The sequence below is a fragment of the Artibeus jamaicensis genome, unplaced genomic scaffold (assembly GCF_021234435.1).
Source record: "Artibeus jamaicensis isolate MK-2021 breed Jamaican fruit bat unplaced genomic scaffold, CSHL_Jam_final contig_729, whole genome shotgun sequence".
Lineage (NCBI taxonomy): Eukaryota > Metazoa > Chordata > Mammalia > Chiroptera > Phyllostomidae > Artibeus > Artibeus jamaicensis.
The window spans coordinates 3,721,674-3,743,117 of NW_026521939.1; the positions used below are offsets into that span (position 1 = coordinate 3,721,674).

Below are 21,444 nucleotides of genomic sequence, written 5' to 3' on the forward strand. Positions count from 1 at the left end.
TAATTCCTTTGTAGGTAACTCCCTGCTTCTTTCTTGCTGTTTTTAAAGAGATTCTCTCTTTATCTTTAACCTTTGGCAAACCTTTAATTTGTGGGGTGCCTTGGTGTGGTCCTCTTTGGGTCCATCTTATTTGGAATTGTCTGTGCTTCCTGAACTTGTATGTTTATTTCCTTCACCAAATTAGGGAAGTTTTCTTCTTGCTTTTCTGATCCGATTTTTTTTTCATTCCTTATGTTCCAAATCATTGATTTGATTCTTGGCTTCATCCCTATTCTCTCAATTTTTCTTTATTTCACTTAGTGTAACCTTATTTCTGCCTGAGTCTTTTTACGCTGTTCAAGTATCTAGTGAGTTCCTTGAGCATCCTGATAACCAGTGTTTTGAACTCTGCATCTGATAGATTGCTTATCTCCATTTCATTTCATTCTTTTTCTGGAGTTTTGATCTTTTCTTTCATTTGAGCCATGTTTCTTTGTCCCTCATTTTGGCAACTTCCCTGTTTGTTTCTATGTATTAGGTAGAGCTGCTTTGACTCCCTGTCAAAGGATGCACTCTTAGTAGCATGTTCTATTGTAGAAAAGCACATGGGTAAGTTGGATGGGGCAGAGCCTTAGGTAATCAACAGGGCAGGGTAACCGAAGTTGCCACTCTGTGGCTCTGTGTGAAGGAGGACTCAGAGAAGGGACAGTGCCGCTGTTTAGGCTCTGGCATTTTGTCCGGAAGGAGGCTGTCTCCCAGCACTCGTCCTGATGCCTGTCACTTCAGTTTCTCCCCATATGCCACTGGTGTGCTTCCAGCCATTGCCCTGGTGCTGAAGCCCAGAGGGAGTGAATTTATGTAACAGCTGTTGCTGAATTTACATAAAGGGCCACAGCTGTTGGTGGCCCTGTAAGAGGAGGCTCCTGAGAATCCCAGTTTATTCTACTCCCTTATTTCTGGCTGTTTTTTACAGCCAGAAGTTATGGGGACTTACCTTCCTGGCACTGGAACTCAGAGCTGGGTGGTCTGGTGTGGGGCTGGGGTCCCATACTCTTGAGGTATCTCATTCCCCATTTTTATCTACCACATGTGAATGTGGGACTGCTCATTCTGTGTCTCTCCATGTCTCTGCACCTCTCAACTCCCCTTTACATTTCTGTCCCTCCATCCCTCCATCCCTCCATCCCTCCTACCTGTCTGGATGAATGTGGCTTCTTTAGTTCCTTGGTTGTTAGATTTCCATACTGCTCTGTAGTCCGACAATTCTGAGTGAAACTTATTTTGTAGCCTAGTTGTAATTTTGATGTCGTTGTGTGAGGAGGCAAGCTGTGCTTTTACCTATGCCTCCCATCTTGTTCAAGATTATTTAACATTTAATTTATGTGTTTATATGATTCAGGGGTTAATCACTAATCTGTTCACTAAGAAATTTAGCCTAGCTACCCCACTGAACCTCTTCTACTCTTTAGAATTTATCCCACAGTATACAGTCTCTAAAAGAGACAATTCTATAGTTAGTCGCACATTTTGTTAAGAGATAATGCTGGTATCTTTGAAAGATTTATTTTTCTCTCAGCCTGAGCAATAATTCTAAAAGTTGTTGACTTTGACCACTGGATTGAATGTGGCTGGTTTCTGCTGACATTTTACAAACTGTTGTTACAGGCCCTGCAGAAGTTGCCTCTGTATTATGCTTAATTTAACTTCTATTTGATGTAGTTTGATGTGGTTCATTTGGTGGAGACTGGTCAAATGTTCTCCCCCCCCCCCCATTTTTCCCCCGTCCTCCCTTGTTCTTAGTGGTGTATCTCTGTTTAAGAAAGGACATGAGTTGGCTTCAGAACAAATGTCAGGTAATGCTCTTATTTTTCAAAACATCAAGTGATTAGATTGAAAATTGTATTCCCACCCCCCACCAAGTGAATTTAACATAACTGATGGCACAGTAAGTCCCACTAGCCAGTGGTTGGCCTCTTATTTTACATGAGAGCTTTAGTGAGCAAAATAAATGAGCTCATTTTGGGAGAGATGTCTGCATGCTTCCTACCCTGAATGATAAAATTAGTTTTTCATAGCACATAAATATGTATAATGATGAGCCCTTGCATACAAGGTTCCTATGAAGTGCTTTGACTGCTGTGCTCTAAAGGAAATACCAAGACCATTTGCAGGTATAGTAGAGCTGGTAGTCATTAAAGGTTTCAATTTCCCTTTGGAAGGAAGGCTTGGGACTTGGGGTAAGCTACAAATTAGTTCACTGCTCCAACTGTGTTGAGATTAGATTTTACTCAACATTTTTGTATCCCAGTCTTTAGTGTTATGAGAGAAGTGCAATTTTACTTGGATTTTTTTTTTGATAAAAACTTTTAAAGAAGTATAGTCTCGAAGAAAGCAGATGAACAAATGCGAAGTTTTGCTTACGGAATGAAATACCGAGTTTCTAAGAGGTAGAATGAAGAGTTTGAGGCCTTGTGGTTTCTTCTTTTTGTAAGGAAGGAGACCAGAATAAACACTGTTCTTCTTATTAAGAAGTGCCATAACATTAGAAATTCTTCTAGATCTTTCAGGCTTGTGTGTATGTGTACAAATCTGACATTACGTGAAATAAGCCTTTGTATTGAATCAGACACCTCTGTTTTTACTCAACCCTGAGAATCATCTATTCACTGCTTTTTCTGATGGTGACCATGGTGTATGGGGACAAGTGTGGCAGGAAGGCCTGATGCCCAGGCTGCAGCTCTTCCTGTGCTGCAGTCATGGGAAGTTTGTCCTTTTGATTTGTGGCAGCATAGATAACTTCACTGCCTATTCTCATTGCCTTGAAAATTCCATCTACCCAAAGCTCATTTGCAGATAGCAAACTCATTTCTTGTATCTAGGCTGTGTTTATCACACAAAACTATAATTTATTTTTTTTTATTTTTATTTTTATTTTTTTTATTTATTTATCTTCAGAGGGGAAGGGAAGGAGAGAGGGAGAGAAACATCAATGTATGGTTGCCTTTTGTGCATCTCCTGCTGGGAACTGGCCTGCAGGGAACAGGTATGCAACCCAGGCATGTGCCCTGACTGGGAATCGAACCGCGATTGTCTGGTTCGCAGGCCTGCGCTCAGTCCACTGAGCTACACCAGCCAGGGCCAAAACTATAATTTAATCAGCATTACAAAAAAATGTTTCTGAGATCTTGTATCCCAAGCTCTCTCACTTCACTTTTAAATACTAGGGCGTTGGATAGTGATTCAAGACTAAAACCTGACTTGTCCCTAGATGCTCCTACCAGGACTCCAGCTTACCATTTCACATGGAGGCTTTGGACAACTCTCAGGTTAAAAGCCAAATGTGAGAGGGGTACCTCTTCCACATAGCATTGGAAAGCATGCTTCTGCAGGGGCAAAATTAAATATTTTCTTTCATTTCTGAATAGAATAATTGATTTCTTTCATACATTTGGTCATGCAGAATTTTAAAGAACTTTTGATCTTTTCAGTTCCTCAAGATCTCAGCCTCTTGGGCAGAGTATTTCTGAATCATCTGCTGGGATTCTTGCACACATTTTTTGATTATCATTTTTGTCTTTGTTATTTTCTTGAACTCAGCTGCATAAAATGGATTAATATTGGTGTTGCTTTTGCAGTCTGATTTATTCACTGGACAACTAGCAAGTGGTTCAGATAAGCTATTGTGTCATCAAAGTGTACTTCTTAAAGCAGCTTAATATGTTTTGTGATTGTCAGAATCTGTCTGATACTAGTTGGTAAGGTTGGGGGTTTTTGATAAAGTTAGAGGTGTCTGATTCTTCGTCTGCCAGTCTTCAATGCTGCATTAGTGGCTTAAGTTCAATTTGTGATGCTGGAGGTATTCATTTGTAGCCAATTTCAGAGGCAGGTTAGACGTCTGCTAATGAGCTGCCAAGAGAACAGTATAAGTAATCTTTTTTCTTTCTTCTTAAAAATGAGAAAAATAGCTCCAGAGCAATAATTTTCCCTAATTTATCTCTTGCATAGAAACTAGTTGCTTGCTATAGTTGACCTCCTGGTTTTAGGGACTGGTAGAAGACTTAAGTTTTTGCTTCCTGAATTTTGAGGTAGTCGTTGGTATTTGTTTTAATAGGTTTGTATTTTTCTAAGCCAAAATCATTTGATATAAACAAACCGTTAACACTAGTTCTTTTTTGGAGAAGTTGACCCAAGTCATTGTTATCCAGCTGAGTAATTATTCATCATCAATGACAATTAATCACACAGCCCTGAACATACTCTTGTTAACTCAGTGATTCTCAATCCTCATAGTTTCTGAGTCAGTAGGGTTAGGTGTGGTCCAGGAATTTGCCTTTTTATCCAGTTCCCTAGTGATGTCCCTGTTGCTTGTCTGAGGAACCACATTTGGATAAGGACTCAAGACTCCTAAGAAGTTTTATATCTGAAACAAAATTCTTTTGTGAGTAGCAAGCTTTCTTACACAGTGTAGGTCACAGTGTCATACTTCCTTGGTCAGAAAAGAATGTTAGTAGATGGCTTTTGTGAGTGCCACACAGTGTATGTTCAACAGAAGTGACTCTGGAGATAAAGGCATTTGTACACTGTGCTTTACCCTTGGATCTTTCCCAACTTGTTGGAAAGACAAGATGAGCAGCATCACTAGTTGTATAATCATAGACCATTAAAAAAACTTAACATTAAAGGTAAAGAGAGAATCTTAAAAGCAGCAAGAGAAAAGCAAAGAGTTACCTACAAAGGAGTACCCATTGTGCAGTTTAGAAGGGTCTGGCAAGAAGTATTCAAAGTGATGAAAAGCAAGGACCTACAACTTACATTACTCTATCTAGCAAAACTATCATTTAGAATTGAAGGCAGATAAAGTGCTTCCCAGACAAAGTCAAGTTAAAGGAGTTCATCATAACCAAGCCCTTATTATATGAAATGCTAAAGGAAATTATAGATGAAAAAAAGATCAAAACTATGAACATTAAAATGGCAATAAATTCACAACTATCAATAATTGAATCCAAATAACTATGCAAACAAAGAGAACAGGAACAGAATCATAGACATGGAGATCTTTCAGAGGGTTATCAGTTGGGAAGGGGAAGGAAGACAATAGTGGAAAAGGTACAGAGATTAAGAAACACAAATTGGCCCTGGCTGGTGTAGCTCAGTGGATTGAGCACGGGCCTGCGAACCAGACAATTGCAGTTCGATTCCCAGTCAGGGCACATACTGGGGTTGTAGGCAGGTTCCCTGTAGGCCAGTTCCCAGCAGGGGACGCATGAAAGGCAACCATACATTAATGTTTCTCTCCTTCTCTCCTTCCCTTCCCCTCTAAAAGATAAATAAATAAAATCTTAAAAAAAAAAAAAAAAGAAACACAAATTGGCAGGTACAAAATAGACAGGGGGAGGTTAAGAACAGTATAGGAAATGGGAGAAGCCAAAGAACTTATATGCATGGCCCATGAGTGTGAACTAAGAGGTACAGGGATTGTTGGAGGGAATGGGGGTACGTGGTGTGGGGGGACAAAAGGGGAAAAATTGGGACAACTGTAAAAGCATAATCAATAAAATATTTTAAAATAAAATAAAAAGCAATGAAAAAAAACTTGAGTTATACAGTTTATTAGGATAAAATCCTGTTGTAAATCTGGCTGTTGTATCAAATGGGAATTTTAATTTTAGCCTTTGACAGTTAGTGTTGGTACTTTAGGGGGGAAAGTGCTAAAATAATATTTCATCAGGAAGCATGTAGGACTGTGGCAAGACTCCTGCACAGTCTTGAGTGTCTTTACCCAATTACAGCCATCTTGAATCTTTACTAAAATAGAAAACATGTTCCATGCAAGTGTTGGTCTGAATGTCTTTTTGATATCTCCCAATGAAAGGCCTTCTGGGAAAAATTGTTCTTCAGTACAATTCACAGTGAAGGGACATCCTTTCTGCTCACCTGGTGCATTTCTCACGTTAAAATGAAAACTGTCTAGTCCAGTGATCCATATGTGAAATTATTTTATCAAACCATTCAGGGAGTCCGTTTAGGCCTTTTGACAGCTAGTTTGAATGAGGTGTGCATACAGTGAAATGTTTTAATTTTACTTCAAAAGGACACAGATATTACCAGAAGAGTAGCTTGCAAACAGCTCTGTGTAAAGGATGGAAGGCCATTGCTCAGCTACAGTTTTAGAGTCCATCTCCCAGTCGCATGGCTCTCTCCAGAGGCACAGTCTGCCAAGTCACACAGAGTTGGTTTTTGTGTTCTTCCAGGGTTTGGAGGCTATTCAGTTCTCTGTAAAGCCCAGACATGAAGGTGGAGGCCTAGGGGAAGAGTGTGAGAAGTGCTATGAATAATTCATTGAAAGGGGTTTTCATTTAGGTATATAGTATCAAGTAAGTGACTAAAATAGTAGAGGATTAACTAATTAAAAAATAATTTGCATGTTTTAGCTGATAATCAATTTTTTAATTTTAAACAAAGATGATACTTAAAATTCACATGAAATTTTAGGGAACAAATAGCCCATATATTGCTTGACAAAAGATATGTTTCTTTTTTTTTTAAAAAAAAAAGGTTGTATTTATTTATTTTTAGAGAGAGGGGAAGGGAGGGAGAGAGAAAGGGAGGGAGAGAAACATTGATCAGTTGCCCTTCATATGTGCCCTGTCTAGGGACCAATGCCCAGTCAATGGCACCACACCAGTCAGGCCTCTTTCTTTTTGTAAATGTTTTAATTACAGTTGACATTCAATATTATTTTATATTAGTTTCAGTGTACCTCATAGTGGTTGGACAGTTATATAATTTACAAAGTGATCCCCCTGATAATGCTAATACCCACCTGACATTATACATAAGCTATTATAATATATTCCCTATGCTGTCCTTTAGATCCCCATGACTGTTTTCTAACTACCAATTTGTACTTCCTAATCCCTTCACCTTTTCACCCAGTCACTTATCCTGCCTCCCATATGACAACTCTGTATCTATAAGTCTATTTCTGTTTGGTTTATTTTGTTCTTTAGCTTCCACATATCTGAAGTAATAAGTGAAATTATATGGCATTTGTCTTTTTCTGACTTATTTCATGTAGCATAATATCCCCTAGGTCCATCTGTATTGTCCCAAATGGTTAAGATTTCATTTTTTTATGGTGGAGTGATATGCCATTGTATATATATCTAGTATGTTCTTTATACCCTTGTCTATCTGTGGGCACTTGGTTTGCTTCCATACCATGGCTGTTGTACAGGGTGTGACACAGATAATGCCCCCTTTTAATTACAGAATCTTTTATTACAAAGTCATAAGTATGTAATTGTAACATAACAATATCACACTCAAGCACACCATATGACATCTTAGGTGAAGGGTTCAAATTAAAACGGTAAATTATTACACCCACATTATTACCCTACCAACCACGTTCAAGCAGGTGTTACTTTAGCTGGACCCTGTAAATAATGCTTCAAAACATAGGGGTGCTTTGTCTTTTCAAATTAGTGTTTTGGATTTGTTCAGATATACAGAGTGGGACAGAAGTAGATTTACAGTTGTTTATATGGAAAATAATACAATAATTAATCAATAATAATACAGGAATAAGTTGTGTATTTCATGTACCTACAAATGTAAACCTACTTTTGCCCCACGTTGCATACCCAGAAATGGAATTGCTGAGTCATAACCTAGTTCTCTTTAATGTTTTGAGAAAACTCCATTCTTTTTCCATAGTGGCTGCACTAATTTGTAATTCCACCATAAGTGCCTGAGGTTTCCCTTTTCTCCACATTCTCGCCAACACTTGATATTTGTTGGTTTATTGATGATAACCACTCTGACAGGTCACTGTGGTTTTAATTTGCATTTCTCTGATGATTAATGACATTGAGCATCTTTTCATATGTCTGTGGGACATCTGTATGTTCTCTTTGGAGAAGTGTGTATTTAGGTTTTCTGCCCAGTTTTAATTGAATTGTTTGTTATTTTGGTGTTGAGTTGTATGAGTTCTTACAAATTTGGATGTTAACCTGTTACCAGTTGTATCATTTGTGAATATGTTCTTCTATTCATTGGCTTGTCTTTTTGTTTTGTAGATGGTTTCCTTTGTTGTGCAAAAACTTTATAGTTTGGTGTAGTCCCATTGTTTATTTTTTCTCACAAAAGATATCTTTAAAAAAAATTAAACATTTATATGGTGAGAAAAATTAAAGTGTCCTTTTTCTTTTTAAGTGCCTTATTTGTATTTATAGGTCAATAAATCTTATAAACTTGTAATCAAGGTCTCACGATTTTAGAAGTAAAACAATATTTTAATAAGAAATAAAGCAATTGTAGACTCACAGCTTGTGATTTTGCTTTATATTCCTCACCCCCACAACAGGTGAGATGGTCTACAGGATACATAAGGTTGATTCAGCTGGCATTTGCAGCTGGGCTTTCTCTAAGAAAATCTCTAGTTATTTCCTTTGGATTTCTCAGTTCTGGTAGCCTTTATTTATTTATTTTTTAAGTTAAAAAAAATAATAGTAAAAGCATTTTGAAAAAAGTTGAGTTTCACAAAACTACTGGCTTCTTTTCTTGGTGTGGGGATATTTTTTATTCTTGGTTTAATGACAAATATTTTACAAAGCTGTAATTATAGTATAAACTGTGCTTTTTTAAAAACTTGAAATTGTATTACAATTTCTTCATGTTGTGAAGTTCTCAAAAGTTATTTTGAATTTATTTTGATTATTTAATGTTCTGTTGAAATGATGAACTATAATTTAACTGTTCCCACATACTATTAAATCTTGAGGTTGATTTTGATTATTGGTGTATCTGGCAGTATGGCCATAAAGATCTTGTCAATTCAACTTTATTCTTCTGTTGAAGAAATTAGGGTAAAAAATTTAAATTATTTTCGTGGTCCTTGATATGTTGTGCTAACTTTAAAATTATTTTTTATTTGATTTTTAGAATTTGGAAATTTAAGAACTTGTAAACCATTGCTACAATTACTAAATGGAGAATTTAAAATTATATGAAACATGAAAATACTGAGCTTTCTAATCCAGTAATATCTTTTCAGGTTCTGGTTGGCAGTAGCAAGAATAGCTACTGCCAGGAGAATCTCCTGTGTGTTAGGTGCTTTATATATTTTATTGTCTACTGGCATTGCAGGTAGTACTGATGAAATTGGGTAAAAAATAGCTACCAGAACCAGAATGGTACACTTTAGCCTAAATTAGTGAACTAAAAATAAATTTGGTTTCTTAGCCATAGGATTTAGTTTATTAAATTGTAGGCTTGGTCACAAGTTTCAAACCATAGAGTACCATGCTTTCTTTTTTCTACTTTTAATGAAAGTGTTGTTCAGGTTGATGGTTCCATTTGTAAACTGTATCATGCCCTGCTTGGCTTTTGAATGTCTCATAAAAAAATGCCTTAATAGTCGGTCAGTATAGCCAAACTAATTGCTTTTCCGGCATTTGGACTGCCTTTTCAATTTATTGTATAATGCACTCTCAAGCAGAAGTGTATCATATATCATTATCTAAATGCAACTCATTAAAATCCTTTCATAAACAACAAAATGCCTGATGTTTTATCCATAATCTTGCAAGTAAGAGAAAATTGAATGGCATTATAGAGACTTGTAATTTTCAAGCACTCATTTTTAAGTGTCTTTATATATGTTTTGGAAGTTGTACATAAAATGACTGCCCTGGTTTATATCAGTGTGATAGTTTTCTTTAAAAAAGACATCTCTGCTGTTATTCTGAACTCAAAAAACACCAATTATACGGGTAACCTCTGCAATTTAGGAACAGTTGTTCCTAGGTTGGGAAAATGTTTAGCACTCTATAGTATTTGTTTTCTTCAGTGTCTCTGGACTGGCAAGGCAGGTTTGCAGAGGACTTTCTTTTGACTCTTTGATTACTAATTTCATTGATTTAGCTAATATTTACTTAGCAGCTACTGAATACCAGGAACTATTGGGGTGTTGGGGATACCCCAGTTTCTTTTTTGATATATGATAAAGCCCAAGAAAAATCTTTGAAATGAATCTTAAGAGCTTTTAAAATAGACTAATTTCATCAAGGAGCAACTAAAAAATTTATGCCTGTCTTTTCAACAGAAACCAGTTCATTACCTTTCTTTCTTTCTTTCTTTCTTTCTTTCTTTCTTTCTTTCTTTCTTTCTTTCTTTCTTTCTTTCTTTCTTTCTTCTTCTTCCTTCCTTCCTTCCTTCCTTCCTTCCTTCCTTCCTTCCTTCCTTCCTTCCTTCCTTCCTTCCTTCCTTCCTTCCTTCCTTCCCTTCCCTCCCCTCCTCCTCCTTCCCCCTCCCCCTCCCTCCTCCCCTCCCCTCCCTCCTCCTCCCTCCTCCTCCCCTCCCCCTCCCTCCTCCCCCTCCCTCCCTCCCCTCCCCTCCCCTCCCCTCTCCCTCTCCTCCTCCCTCCCTCCCTCCCTCCCTCCCCTCCCTCCCTCCCTTCTTTCTCTCTCTCTTTCATCTTTTTTTTGTAGGTTATTTCTTATGAGAGTCATGGATATTCCCTATCTAAACTTGGAAGGACCAGACTGTAAGTGAAATTTTATTTTCTTACACATCTACACATTTAAGTCTGTGGTCTGGAAGGGATAACAGGAAAAGTATGACTGAAGAAAGAGCAGCTTTATTCACTTCAAAATAGGCAGTGATTTTGTGGTTGATATGAATAGTATGCTTAAGTTAATGGTACCCTTGAGCCTACATTAACTCATCTCTTACATTTTCCAGTTTATGCATGAGTTGAATTTAAAAAAACATACTTCCATAATTTCTTTTCACTTAGAACTCTAAACTTATAATTTCTTACAAATGTATGTGTATAATAGACTTTAAGTTATGTTAGCTATTTCAGTAAGTTCCCTATTTTCCAATTATTAGAGTATTGTGTATTTAAGTTTAGTAGATGAATTTTTATTGTTTTTGAAAACCTTGGAAGGCTAATCTGTTTGGGAGGTGGTTGCTTCATCTTTTAATTATCCTGTACTTTATCCACATCCCCACTCTTCTTTTCCAAGCCTTGGTATGTTTGTCTTAATGTATACTACAGGGGTATAGAAATGGGTGAACAATACTTGATGAAAATTATTGTAATGATATTGATCTGAGGATATATTGTGTTGCACTCCTTATTAGATTTACATTTTAATCTGTCATTCTCACAATGATTCTGCAAGGTAAATATTGTCATTCCCAACTTACAAGAGGGGACCCAAAAAAACCCAGAATTGTCTTCTGGATGGTAGGCTTTTGTAGCAGTGGTTTCCCCCACTAGGTGAGAGGTCTAGGTACCCACCTGCATCAGTGTACCAGCTGGTGTTGTGAGAGGCTACATTCGGCTTCAATGAATTTTTTTAAAGACTTGTTAGTGTTTGCCCATTTCATCATGGGTGATTTATGAGCGCACCTGCCCTTACTTCATGGAGTGTTCAGCAGTTTTTGACCCAAAACAGTATGACCCCTGCGCCCCATCCTCCCTGTTCACCCAGTGTCACCCCAAGTGACTTTTTTTTTGTTTCCCTGGATGAAAAATTCCTCAAAAGGGAAGGTTTTGCTGATGTGGAAAAGGTGAAACAAAAAAATGGCAGTACTATTAAAGGCATCAGAATTGTCGATTTAAAAAACTGTTTTTGAGCAGTGGAAAAAATGTCTTGATAGGTATATTGCATCAGGTGGACAGTACCTTGAAGATGACTGATGTTTAAACATATAAGAATAAATGCACAGTTTTTAATAAATAAATTCAGGTATTTTGGGGGGGTCCCCCTTCATAAAGCCATGAGTGGCTAGAGTGGTTAGGTTTCTTGCTCAGAGTGGGTCTGATATTAGTCACACAAGAGTGTGACTTAGAATTGCCTTTAGGTAAACACAATTAGTTCATTTAATTTGGACAGTGCGTTTTATTTAGCTAAATAAACCTGTGGACAACTAGATTAAAAGAAAGTTAAATGTTTAATGAAACTTCTCAAACAGAGCAGCCATTTTTTTCTTTTAAATAAATCTCACAGCAACTTCATGAGCAAAATGTTTCTGCATAGAATTGCTAGGGTTCAAACTGTTGTGGTTCTATAAAGTATAAGAGCACAATATCTAGGCAAAGTTGGCAGAGTCCTGCCATTCCTAAGAATGCTTTTAGGTGTTTGGTAATCAGGAGGCATTTATGATTCCCCAAGTTAGCTTGGACTTATTTTGTTCACTTTTCAGCTATCAAACTTTTAGCAAAAATTTGTTTTACAGTGCAGCCTAAACGTGATCACGTTCTCCATGTAACATTCCCCAAAGAGTGGAAAACCAGTGACCTTTACCAGCTTTTCAGTGCCTTTGGTAAGTTCATCACAAGTACAAAAGCACTTCTAAGACTTTGCTCTTCTTTTGGTCTAGGTAATTAGAGGTAAATAGATAGCTTCAGGGGCATGAAAGAACATTAATTTTCAAGGTTTTGATTTCACTTGCGGAATTTTTGGTAGTTTGGCATGCTGCTATTTTTGTGCTAATATGATCTGAGGAACTTTTAATAGCAGTGCACAATAGAGTGCTATTATTAATCCATGGAAAGCAAGATATGATTACTATGACTTCCCCACTGCTGACCATAGCAAATAAGTCTAGGCTGAGGATAACTTATTTTTAAGATTAAGGGCAGCCTGTTGGTCATTACTTGGCATTGAATAATCAAAACAGATGAACACAGATATTTGAGAGGACTATGATATGTGATATGTGTGAGGTAGGATAGCTTTTCTTTTTTCCTTTTTATTAGGTCAGGTGATTAGGTGAAATTGAGCAGTTTCTAATTAGGGTCTATAAAGACTGTTCTGATTGTTAAGTCTTCAGTGATGCCTCTTTAACAAGTGAAGTATTTAGGCTGTTCTTTTTGGATATTCTTTGATAAAGTGAAGGTAGCAAAAATCTGAATGTCCAATAATAAGAATGTTTAGTAAGTGTTCATCTGTCTTCTCAATAGACTAGTATGTAGCCATTTAAAAATATTTGAAAAGTTTTTTAAGAGATGATACAGTGTTTGTATTTTAATATTTAGAGTAAAAAAGTGAAGCTACTATCAGTGGATGTTTTAGATAAGGTTTTTTTCTTCCTCTTTATGCTTTCTGTATTTTCTAAAGTAAGCATATATTAGCTTTTTAAAACTTTACCTACTTAAATTTTAGAAAAGCAAGTGAACACAGCTATATTTCTCAAATGTTACTCTAATCTTCACAGATAGTCTAAATGTCTTCTGAAGTTCTAGCTTTGCTTTTAAACTTAAGCACAGGTATAGAAAAGCAGTTGATTTCACAGTGCATTTCTTTTGAAAGTTTTCGATGTTGTTTCTCATTTTGTATTGTTAATTTCTTGTCCTATATAGTCAAACTTTAACTGGCTAAATTAAGTAGGGTGCTCTGAGTAGAATTTTTTTTCATTTAAAGTAAAGAAAATTACTGTGTGATACTGGATGAGTAATCCTTCTATATCTGTTTCCTCATAGAGCTGATGATCATGATACCACCCATTTCTTAGACCTTTCACAAAGATTAAAATGAGCTAATCCATGAAAGGCATTTTGAATAGTATGTGGCATATAGTAACTACTTAGTAAATATTAGCTATTATTATTTATTTCAAAGACAACATGTAGAGTAGAGAGGTAACAAAATAATAGTAAGTGACTTTCTAATTGAGAGTCATTGTGGCACTTATTTGTACATCAGGAAGTGAGTTTTTCTCCTGTGGTGGTAAAACAAAGCATTTTCCTTACCTTTGAAAATTTTAGTTGGAATTAAAACATTTTTTCATTGCTAAATTCCTGTGTGTTTATCCTTTTTAAAAAAAATTTCAGTTTTCTGCATTTTTTTAAAGAAGCATGGTAGCAGAATAATTAAATCTTTTGTTTTCCCTTCAGTTTTCTCCAACTTTCCACCCCACTCCTTCCTTCTTCTCAGCGCTGTTCCGTATTCCATTTTGTTTATGGTTAGCCTTTTTTGAGATACGTTTCTCTGAAAATCATTTTGTTCCACTATACTGTACTGCTTCCTGCCCCTTTGGTCTGTCTTCCCCTCCCCGCCCCTGCCCCGTGATTCTTTTTTGGTTTTCTCTCTGACACTTTCTTTTTCTTTTCCTTTTCTCCCATTCTGACACCTGGTTTCTTTACCTGGCCTTGAAATCAACACTGAATTTTTCTTATTTCTTGCTATATTGATTTATTTCATTTTTCCCATTTGTAATTTTCAAAGTTTGTGTCTCCAAAAAGAAATTGTTATGACTTTGAATTTGTGTAGTCTCTAAATTTTGTTTGTGATCTTGATACCAACAAAGTTTCTAGTGCTGGCATGACATTGTGAATCATGAAAGATGTTTTGGTTTTAAAAGAAATTCTTAAAGCTCTTTTTTTCCCCCTGATATGTCTTTTTTCTGGAAGTTCTCACTGAAATAACTGCTCTGGTAGGTTTATGATTTAGCTTTCCATAGTGATGATATTATAATCTATTAATATCAAAATGATAAATTTTGATTATATTTTAAGCCAGCGCCTCATCTTTCTCTAAATTAACACGTATACTGAAATATAACAGATGTAAATGAAATCTGATTCTATCTAATGGTCAAGTGTTCACTTTACATTTAATTCAATATTACAGGTAACATTCAGATATCTTGGATTGATGATACATCAGCATTTGTTTCTCTTAGCCAGCCTGAGCAAGTACAAATTGGTAAGTGTTTTGGACGTTGTTTTATCAAAGTAGGAGCTCGTGCTCCATCCCCAGTCTAAACATTGTGATTTCAAACAACTGATTCATGAGCATTGCTGCTTGGTTTGTTTTGAGATTGTCTGTAAAATGAAATAATTAGTAAGTCACGTTTAGATGAGAAAATAAGACACGTTTATTGATTCATTAGATATATTACGTAATATATATTTTTTACTTACCTCCATTCTGTTCTTTTCCCATTGCATTTTTGCTAACATGAGTTGCAGATTGACTTTTAGGAGTAGATGTAGCAAATTGAAAGGAATGGGGGGACACTAAAAAGTGATACCAGTGTTGGACTTTCATCTCTGTAGTTTTCCCATGTATTTATAAATTTTTGTGATTTGTTCATTCCATTAAACTTGTATCAAATACTTGTTTTGCAAACAAATACACTGAAAGATATGTTGTTTGCTTTAAAATAGGATTCTAAAAAGATGGAGTATCCCATCTCTAGTTGAACCCTAAATAATTTTGATGCAAACCATTCATTTTCTTAGGACAAAAAGTTAACTGAAAAAAATCCTGAAGAAACTATGTAGTGTTAAGCTACTTATTCAAATAGATTTTAAGTTTCCTGGTGCTTAATAATGTAAATGGTATGAAAATTTTAAGTGGTATATCTAATTATTTTTTCTTTTTATTTAATGAAGTGACATATGCTAAAACTAACAATTCTGATAATGTAACTAACTATAAGAGTACTTATATATGAAAACTTCTACCAACAAACAAATTCAGATCAGAGTATTTGGGTATTTAAAAAAATTACATGGCCATTGCAGACATATAGGCTATTACAGAAATGAAAACCTTAGGCTCTGGAGTCATATTTTGCTGTACTACCTATATTTGTGTGACCTTGAGCAAGTTATTTAAATTTGATAAGCATCTGCTTCCCTCCATAAATGGAGAATTATAATACGGACTTCTTAGGGTTATTGTAAGGATTACGTGAGTTTATGTATGTAAAGCTTGACATAGCTTCAGACTTTTATTTTGCTTATTAATAGTAGATTTCAGTGCGACGTACTTCAGGAGCGCATGACACACCCAGAATAGCATTGGATGCCGGCTGTGAATAATGTTGCTTGTTAAATGTTTTAATATTTGCTTATTTCTATGATCCATTCACCTAGAACCCTTTGAAAGACAGTTTAGATAGAATCCGTAGGGGTTAAATTATTAGATAGCTAAAGATAAATTCAAGTAAGGGCCAGGGACTCTGAGGTTCAGACTGTCGTGAGATTTCACTGTGGCTGAAAGAAGATTAAACAACTCCAGACCCAAAGTATAGTCACACCTCCTCTGCTCAGTGTCACACGTCACCTCCCTCACTGTTCACACTCTGGTAACACTGAAGCCATACAGCAGGGCAAAGGAAGTACCTAGTCTTTGAAGTCATACTGACATGGAGACTAACCTTGACTCTGCCACTTGTCAGGCATGTCTCTTTGGGCAAGTTATGTAAATTCTGTAAGCCACAGGTTCCTTGTTTGAGAGATGGAGGTGCTGATGATTACTCTGAAGTGAGATCATGAATATTAAGTTCCCACCAAAGTGGCTGCCACTCTACAAGCAGTGCTTGACAAATGGTAGGTAATTATTAAAATAACTACTTGGCTTCCCTTGCTGTGAACAGTAAAAATGAGAGTGTGTAAAAGTGCTCCGACATCTATAAAACACTATTTAGTAGTATTTTCTGGAAAGTACAAGCATAATTCTTATTTATGTGTGTGGGGTATTATACCGTATTTTATGTCCAGTAATAATTTCTCCATTACTTATTATTGAAAGATTGTTTAAACAGTAGCTTGTAAGCTCAGTATTTTATGCAGTGGTTTCAGAATCAGGTAGACACAGAGGCACTGTTATTTGATTGTTTGCCTATGTGTGTTGCTTCCCTGAGGGTAACGTTGAATCCACCTTATTCACCATTGAATCCTTTTCTACTTCCTGGCACACACCGAGGCATGCATAAATAAATGTGTGTTTGAACAGGTAATATGTGGAATAGGCCAAGATGACATTGTGATCCTTTTCCTCACAGATTAATAAGTAGGTGTCTGTTGTCTTTAGATATATGCAGTTTTACTGGTAAAGTCTAGTTTTCCACCATCATGTCTCTTCTTATCAAAAGACAACTCTTAACGTAAATACCTGGGCATTTGCATGTGCTGTGCCTGTGATCGTAGTGTTCTTTGGCAGAAGCCATCTTTGACTCGACCATCACCCAGGTCCCTTTAGAGCCTGGCTGTGTCCTCCTTTCCTCCTCATCTCAGCTTGAATGTCCCCTTCTCTGGATGTCTTCCCTGTCTCCATTTGTAGGGGGATGTACCCCATTTTCTGTGCTAGCTTGGCATCCTTTGTTGACACCCCTTGTTGTCTTCTCTGACAGACTGTGAACTCCTTGAGAACAGGGGCCGTATTTCTTCTTCACCATCATGTTTTCAGTGCTTAGGGTAGTATTGTCTGACAGTAAGTGCATGATAAATATTTATTTAGCTGAATAAATGATGTTGAAGTAGTATGACTTAGAAACGTCTTTTTGTACAAGATGGATATACCTACAGTCTCTGGTCTTATGCTGTGATTTCTAAAATTATGCAGATGTTTCATTGAAAGACAATGTAAAATTTGTTTTTTATAGTGGTAATTCTAGCGTGCTGCAAATCCTATTAATGTTACCTTAAATTACTCATTTCTGTGGAAATGGAGGTCCTGTTAGATCAATAATGTAACTTTGGAAAAAATCATTAAGTGCCTATTTATACAGCAGCTTGTAATGGCTTCTTTGGCCCAGCTACAGACTATTTTTGATTTACATTTAAGGAGTTACTTTTAACTGATACTATCTTTTGATATTAAATCTAATCAGGATTTTTAAAAAATTATTTTCAACATCTTGGAATATCCAGAGTTCTTTTTTCTAGGATACCTTATTGTACTAATTATTAAAACTCTATTGAGCGCTATGTGTCTTGAGTTGTTTTTCTGCTGCTGCTGAGAAGGTGAGGGACCTTGGTGGCTTTGGGTGTTCGGAGAGTGGGAACCCGTACAAAAGCCACATACACATTCAGTCTTCGTCCCCTTCTGCTCTTCAGGTGGCCAGTGTGGGACTTGATACCATGGAGAAGATCACTTGTACTCAGCATTTGAGGTTTTTATTTTTGAGATTTTTTTTTCAAAGTAGTTAGTTAAATAAATCTTTAATGGTCACATCTGAATCACATTCATACTTAACTTTTGTTACAAGGGAAAAGAGCTCAACAGTATTTCAAAAGTAGTTGAAATTTCTAGTCATACTTTTAATATTTAGACATTGTTTTGAGTTTCTTTAAATATGTTATAAGACATTTTCTGTCTGCCTATAATTTTATAGTAATAGTTTGAGAAAAGTAGCCTCTTTGTTTATTTTGAAAGCTGGAGATTGGAGCACACCATGCTTCAGATAAAAATACTTCAGGAGAGTTAGAAACAGTTAAAATATTTGTAAATCCAGCCCAAATTCAGCCAGTTATATAAATTACTGATAAGGAGCCTTAAGGGTTTGTTCAGGATGATTTGTTGGGACTGGGGTGGTGGAGGTGGGGAGAATCTTGGCTTCACTTCATTCCAAACTATGAATGGGCTTATATTAAATCAGACTTTTTTTAAAAGCACAGCTTTTGATTGTATTTAGCAGATAAGTATTAGAATTGTGGATACAACTCTTTTGAGGTGATTATTCAGCAACGTTTTGCTAAAAGGCTGTTTATAACTTTAAACGTTACCTGTACCTTTTGTTATCTTTAATGTTTGCAGCATCTGTGGTGGTAACTTTTCATTCATGATATTGGTAATTTGTGTTCTAATTTTTATTGGATCAGTCTACCTGTGGGTTACTGATTTTTGTTGATCCTTTAAAAAAAACAGCTTTTGGTTTATTTTGTTTTTCTGTATTTGCTCTATTATCTATTTTGTTGGTTTCCATATTTTTTTCCTTTTTTCCTTTCTTTTACTTGCTTTGGGTTTACTTTTCCTTTTTTTTCCCTCTAGCTCGTTAAGATACAACCTTGTGTGATTGATTTTTAAAAAATTCTTCTAAAAGTTTTAAAGCTTGGCCTTTTAGAGGTTGCTCCTGGGTCAGTCAGTATAGCTTAGTGGTCGGCCAACGATTGATCAGCTGTTGTGCTTAAATACCTTGAGCCAGTAAGGCTTCCACCCTTACCAGCTGCACTGGAGCAATTCAAGCAATTTACAGTTTTGCCCACTTTTTACTTTTCGCTGGAATTTTTCATTTCCTCTGTGTGCACACAAGGCCTCAAACCCAGTCAGCAGTGTGTATATAGCTTAGACTCTCTCCAAGTCATTGAGTATGACTTTTCTATTTTAATAAAATCATTTAAAGCTATAAATATCCACTAAGCACTGCTTTAGGTGCATCCCACAAATTACATGTTATATTTTCATTTTCATTAGGTTAGGTAAAATTTCTAATTTCTCCTTTGACTCTGGATTATTTAGAAGTGTGTTGTTTAATTTCTAAGTACTTAGATCTTTCCTAGATGTCTTTTTTTACTAATTTCTCATTTAATTCCATTGTGATTACAGATTTCAGTCCTTTAACATTTAATAATTCTTGCTTAATGGCCTGGCATGAGGTCTGTATTGCTAAATATACTACATACACTTGAAAAAAATGGAAATTCTGTATATGGTTTGGTATATGTTATATGATTTGGTCTGTAGTATCCTTGTTGTTCAGATATTCACTTTTTTACTGATGTTTTATTTAGTAGTTCTATTACTTTTTGACAGTGGCAGTTAAAATCTATAATTTTGTCAATTAGCATGTTATATTTTGAGGCTGTGTAATTAGGTACATACACATTTATAATTGTTTTGCCTTTCTGATAAATTGACTCCTTTATTATTATGAAATGTTCTTTTTTATCTCTCATAATGCTATTATTATTATTATTTAATCCTTACCTGTGGATACATTTATTGATTTTAGAGAGAGAGGAGTGGAGAGAAACATCAATGTTGGAGAGAAACATTGATCGGTTGCAATGCCCCAATATTGATCTGTCCCAATAATGTCCCAATATTGCAAACATTGATCTCCAACATGTCCCAATAGGGATCGAATTCACAGAAGGATATTGATATATCCTTCTTGTGTTTTTTATATTTGGCTGGTGTATCTTCTTTCTTCCATTTACTATCAACCTATATGTGTATATAGCATATAGTTGTAGATAGCATGTAGTGGGGTCTCGCTTTTTTATCCATCCTGATAACTCTGATTTTAATTGGATACTTAGTCCATTGACATTTAATGTAATTATTTATATGATTAGGCCTGTCATTTTAAAACTTGTTTTTTGTTTGTTCCCTCTGTGCAGAGAACTCCATCCTGCAGAGTTCTCCTGGTCTCTGATGAAATGAGTCCTTCCAGACACAGTCTGTTCTGGTGGGAAAGGGGGTGGCGATTCCCTCTAGTGGAGAATGCCCTAAGCCCTTCTCCAAAAGGGCTTTTATTGGGATCAGTGTGTGTAGGGGTATACAGCATGCATGCACAGCTCATCAATCGATGTCAGAAGGCTATAGTTATAGAAAACAGTATTATCTATAGATAACAATTGAAGGAACACAGAGATCTGCCTCAGGTCAGGGTCTGTTAGACATGTTGCTGCCAGATGGTTTTTAAGACATGTTTCATGAGATAAGGAGTTCACTCCTTAATGCCTTGAACTTAAACATTTGGTTTATATCAACAAAGCCATACAAAGCAATAAAGCTTCAAAGGGTACAGTGTATTCTTCAGGCCTGATTTCCCACGGGAACACTTGGTGTTAGTATCAGGTCATGACTGCCGCCTGCATTGCGGGTGTTCTGGTGGGAACTTACAGGCCTCTTTCAAGGCCTTGCTTGTGCAGGGTTGCAGTCTCTGATACCACACAAAGTGGTCCCCAACACCTCTGATTTTTGCTCCTTTCCCCCCCTTTCCTGTCTTCTTTTGAATTATTTGAATTTTTACAAAGATTTTCATTTTAATTTTTCTGTTGGCTTTTTAGTGCCACCTCTTTGCATTATTTTTTAGTGGTTGCTTTAGAAATTTGAACATGTCCATAAGTTTTCACAGCCTGCTTAGAGTTCATATCATACCACTTAACACAGAATGTAGAAACCTTATATCCATATAGGTCTGTTTACTCCAATCCCCTTGTCTTTCATGCTATAGTTGGTATACGTGTTACATCTGTATTCACTATAAATTCCATAATTGGTGGTGTAATTTTGCTTTAAACAGCCATATGTATTTTAGAAAATTTAAATCCTGTATTTAAGAGGATGGATTCTTTTTTATTTACCCAGATATTTACTGTTTCAAATGTCAGCATTCCTGAAGACCCAGATTTTCTTTGGGTATCATTCACTTAAGCCTGAAGAACATCCTTCAGTATTTCTTATCATACTAGTGATTCTATTAATTTTCTATTACCTTAAAATGTCTTTATTTTACCTTCATTTTTATAGTATATTTTAGCTGGATGTAAAATTTTGGGTTTTTCTTTCAGCATTTTAAAGATATTGTTCTGTCTTTTGACTTTGGTGGTTTCTATTGAAAAACCTACAGTCTTTTGGGGACTTCTGGTCAAGATGGAGACATAGGTGGAAATACTGTACCTACTCATACAACCAAATTTAAGGA

General features: G+C 36.1%; 1 protein-coding gene across 2 annotated transcripts in view; it reads left to right on the forward strand.

The window, feature by feature from the left end:
• The window catches only part of PARN (poly(A)-specific ribonuclease), a 192,057-nt gene that overhangs the window by 64,085 nt on the left and 106,528 nt on the right, over window positions 1-21,444 (forward strand). For both annotated transcript variants that reach the window (XM_037141231.2, XM_037141232.2), the window contains exons 19-21: window positions 10,476-10,531; window positions 12,235-12,321; window positions 14,631-14,705. In XM_037141231.2, the coding sequence (XP_036997126.1) occupies window positions 10,476-10,531; window positions 12,235-12,321; window positions 14,631-14,705 (218 nt within the window). The remainder of the gene's footprint in view (window positions 1-10,475; window positions 10,532-12,234; window positions 12,322-14,630; window positions 14,706-21,444) is intronic.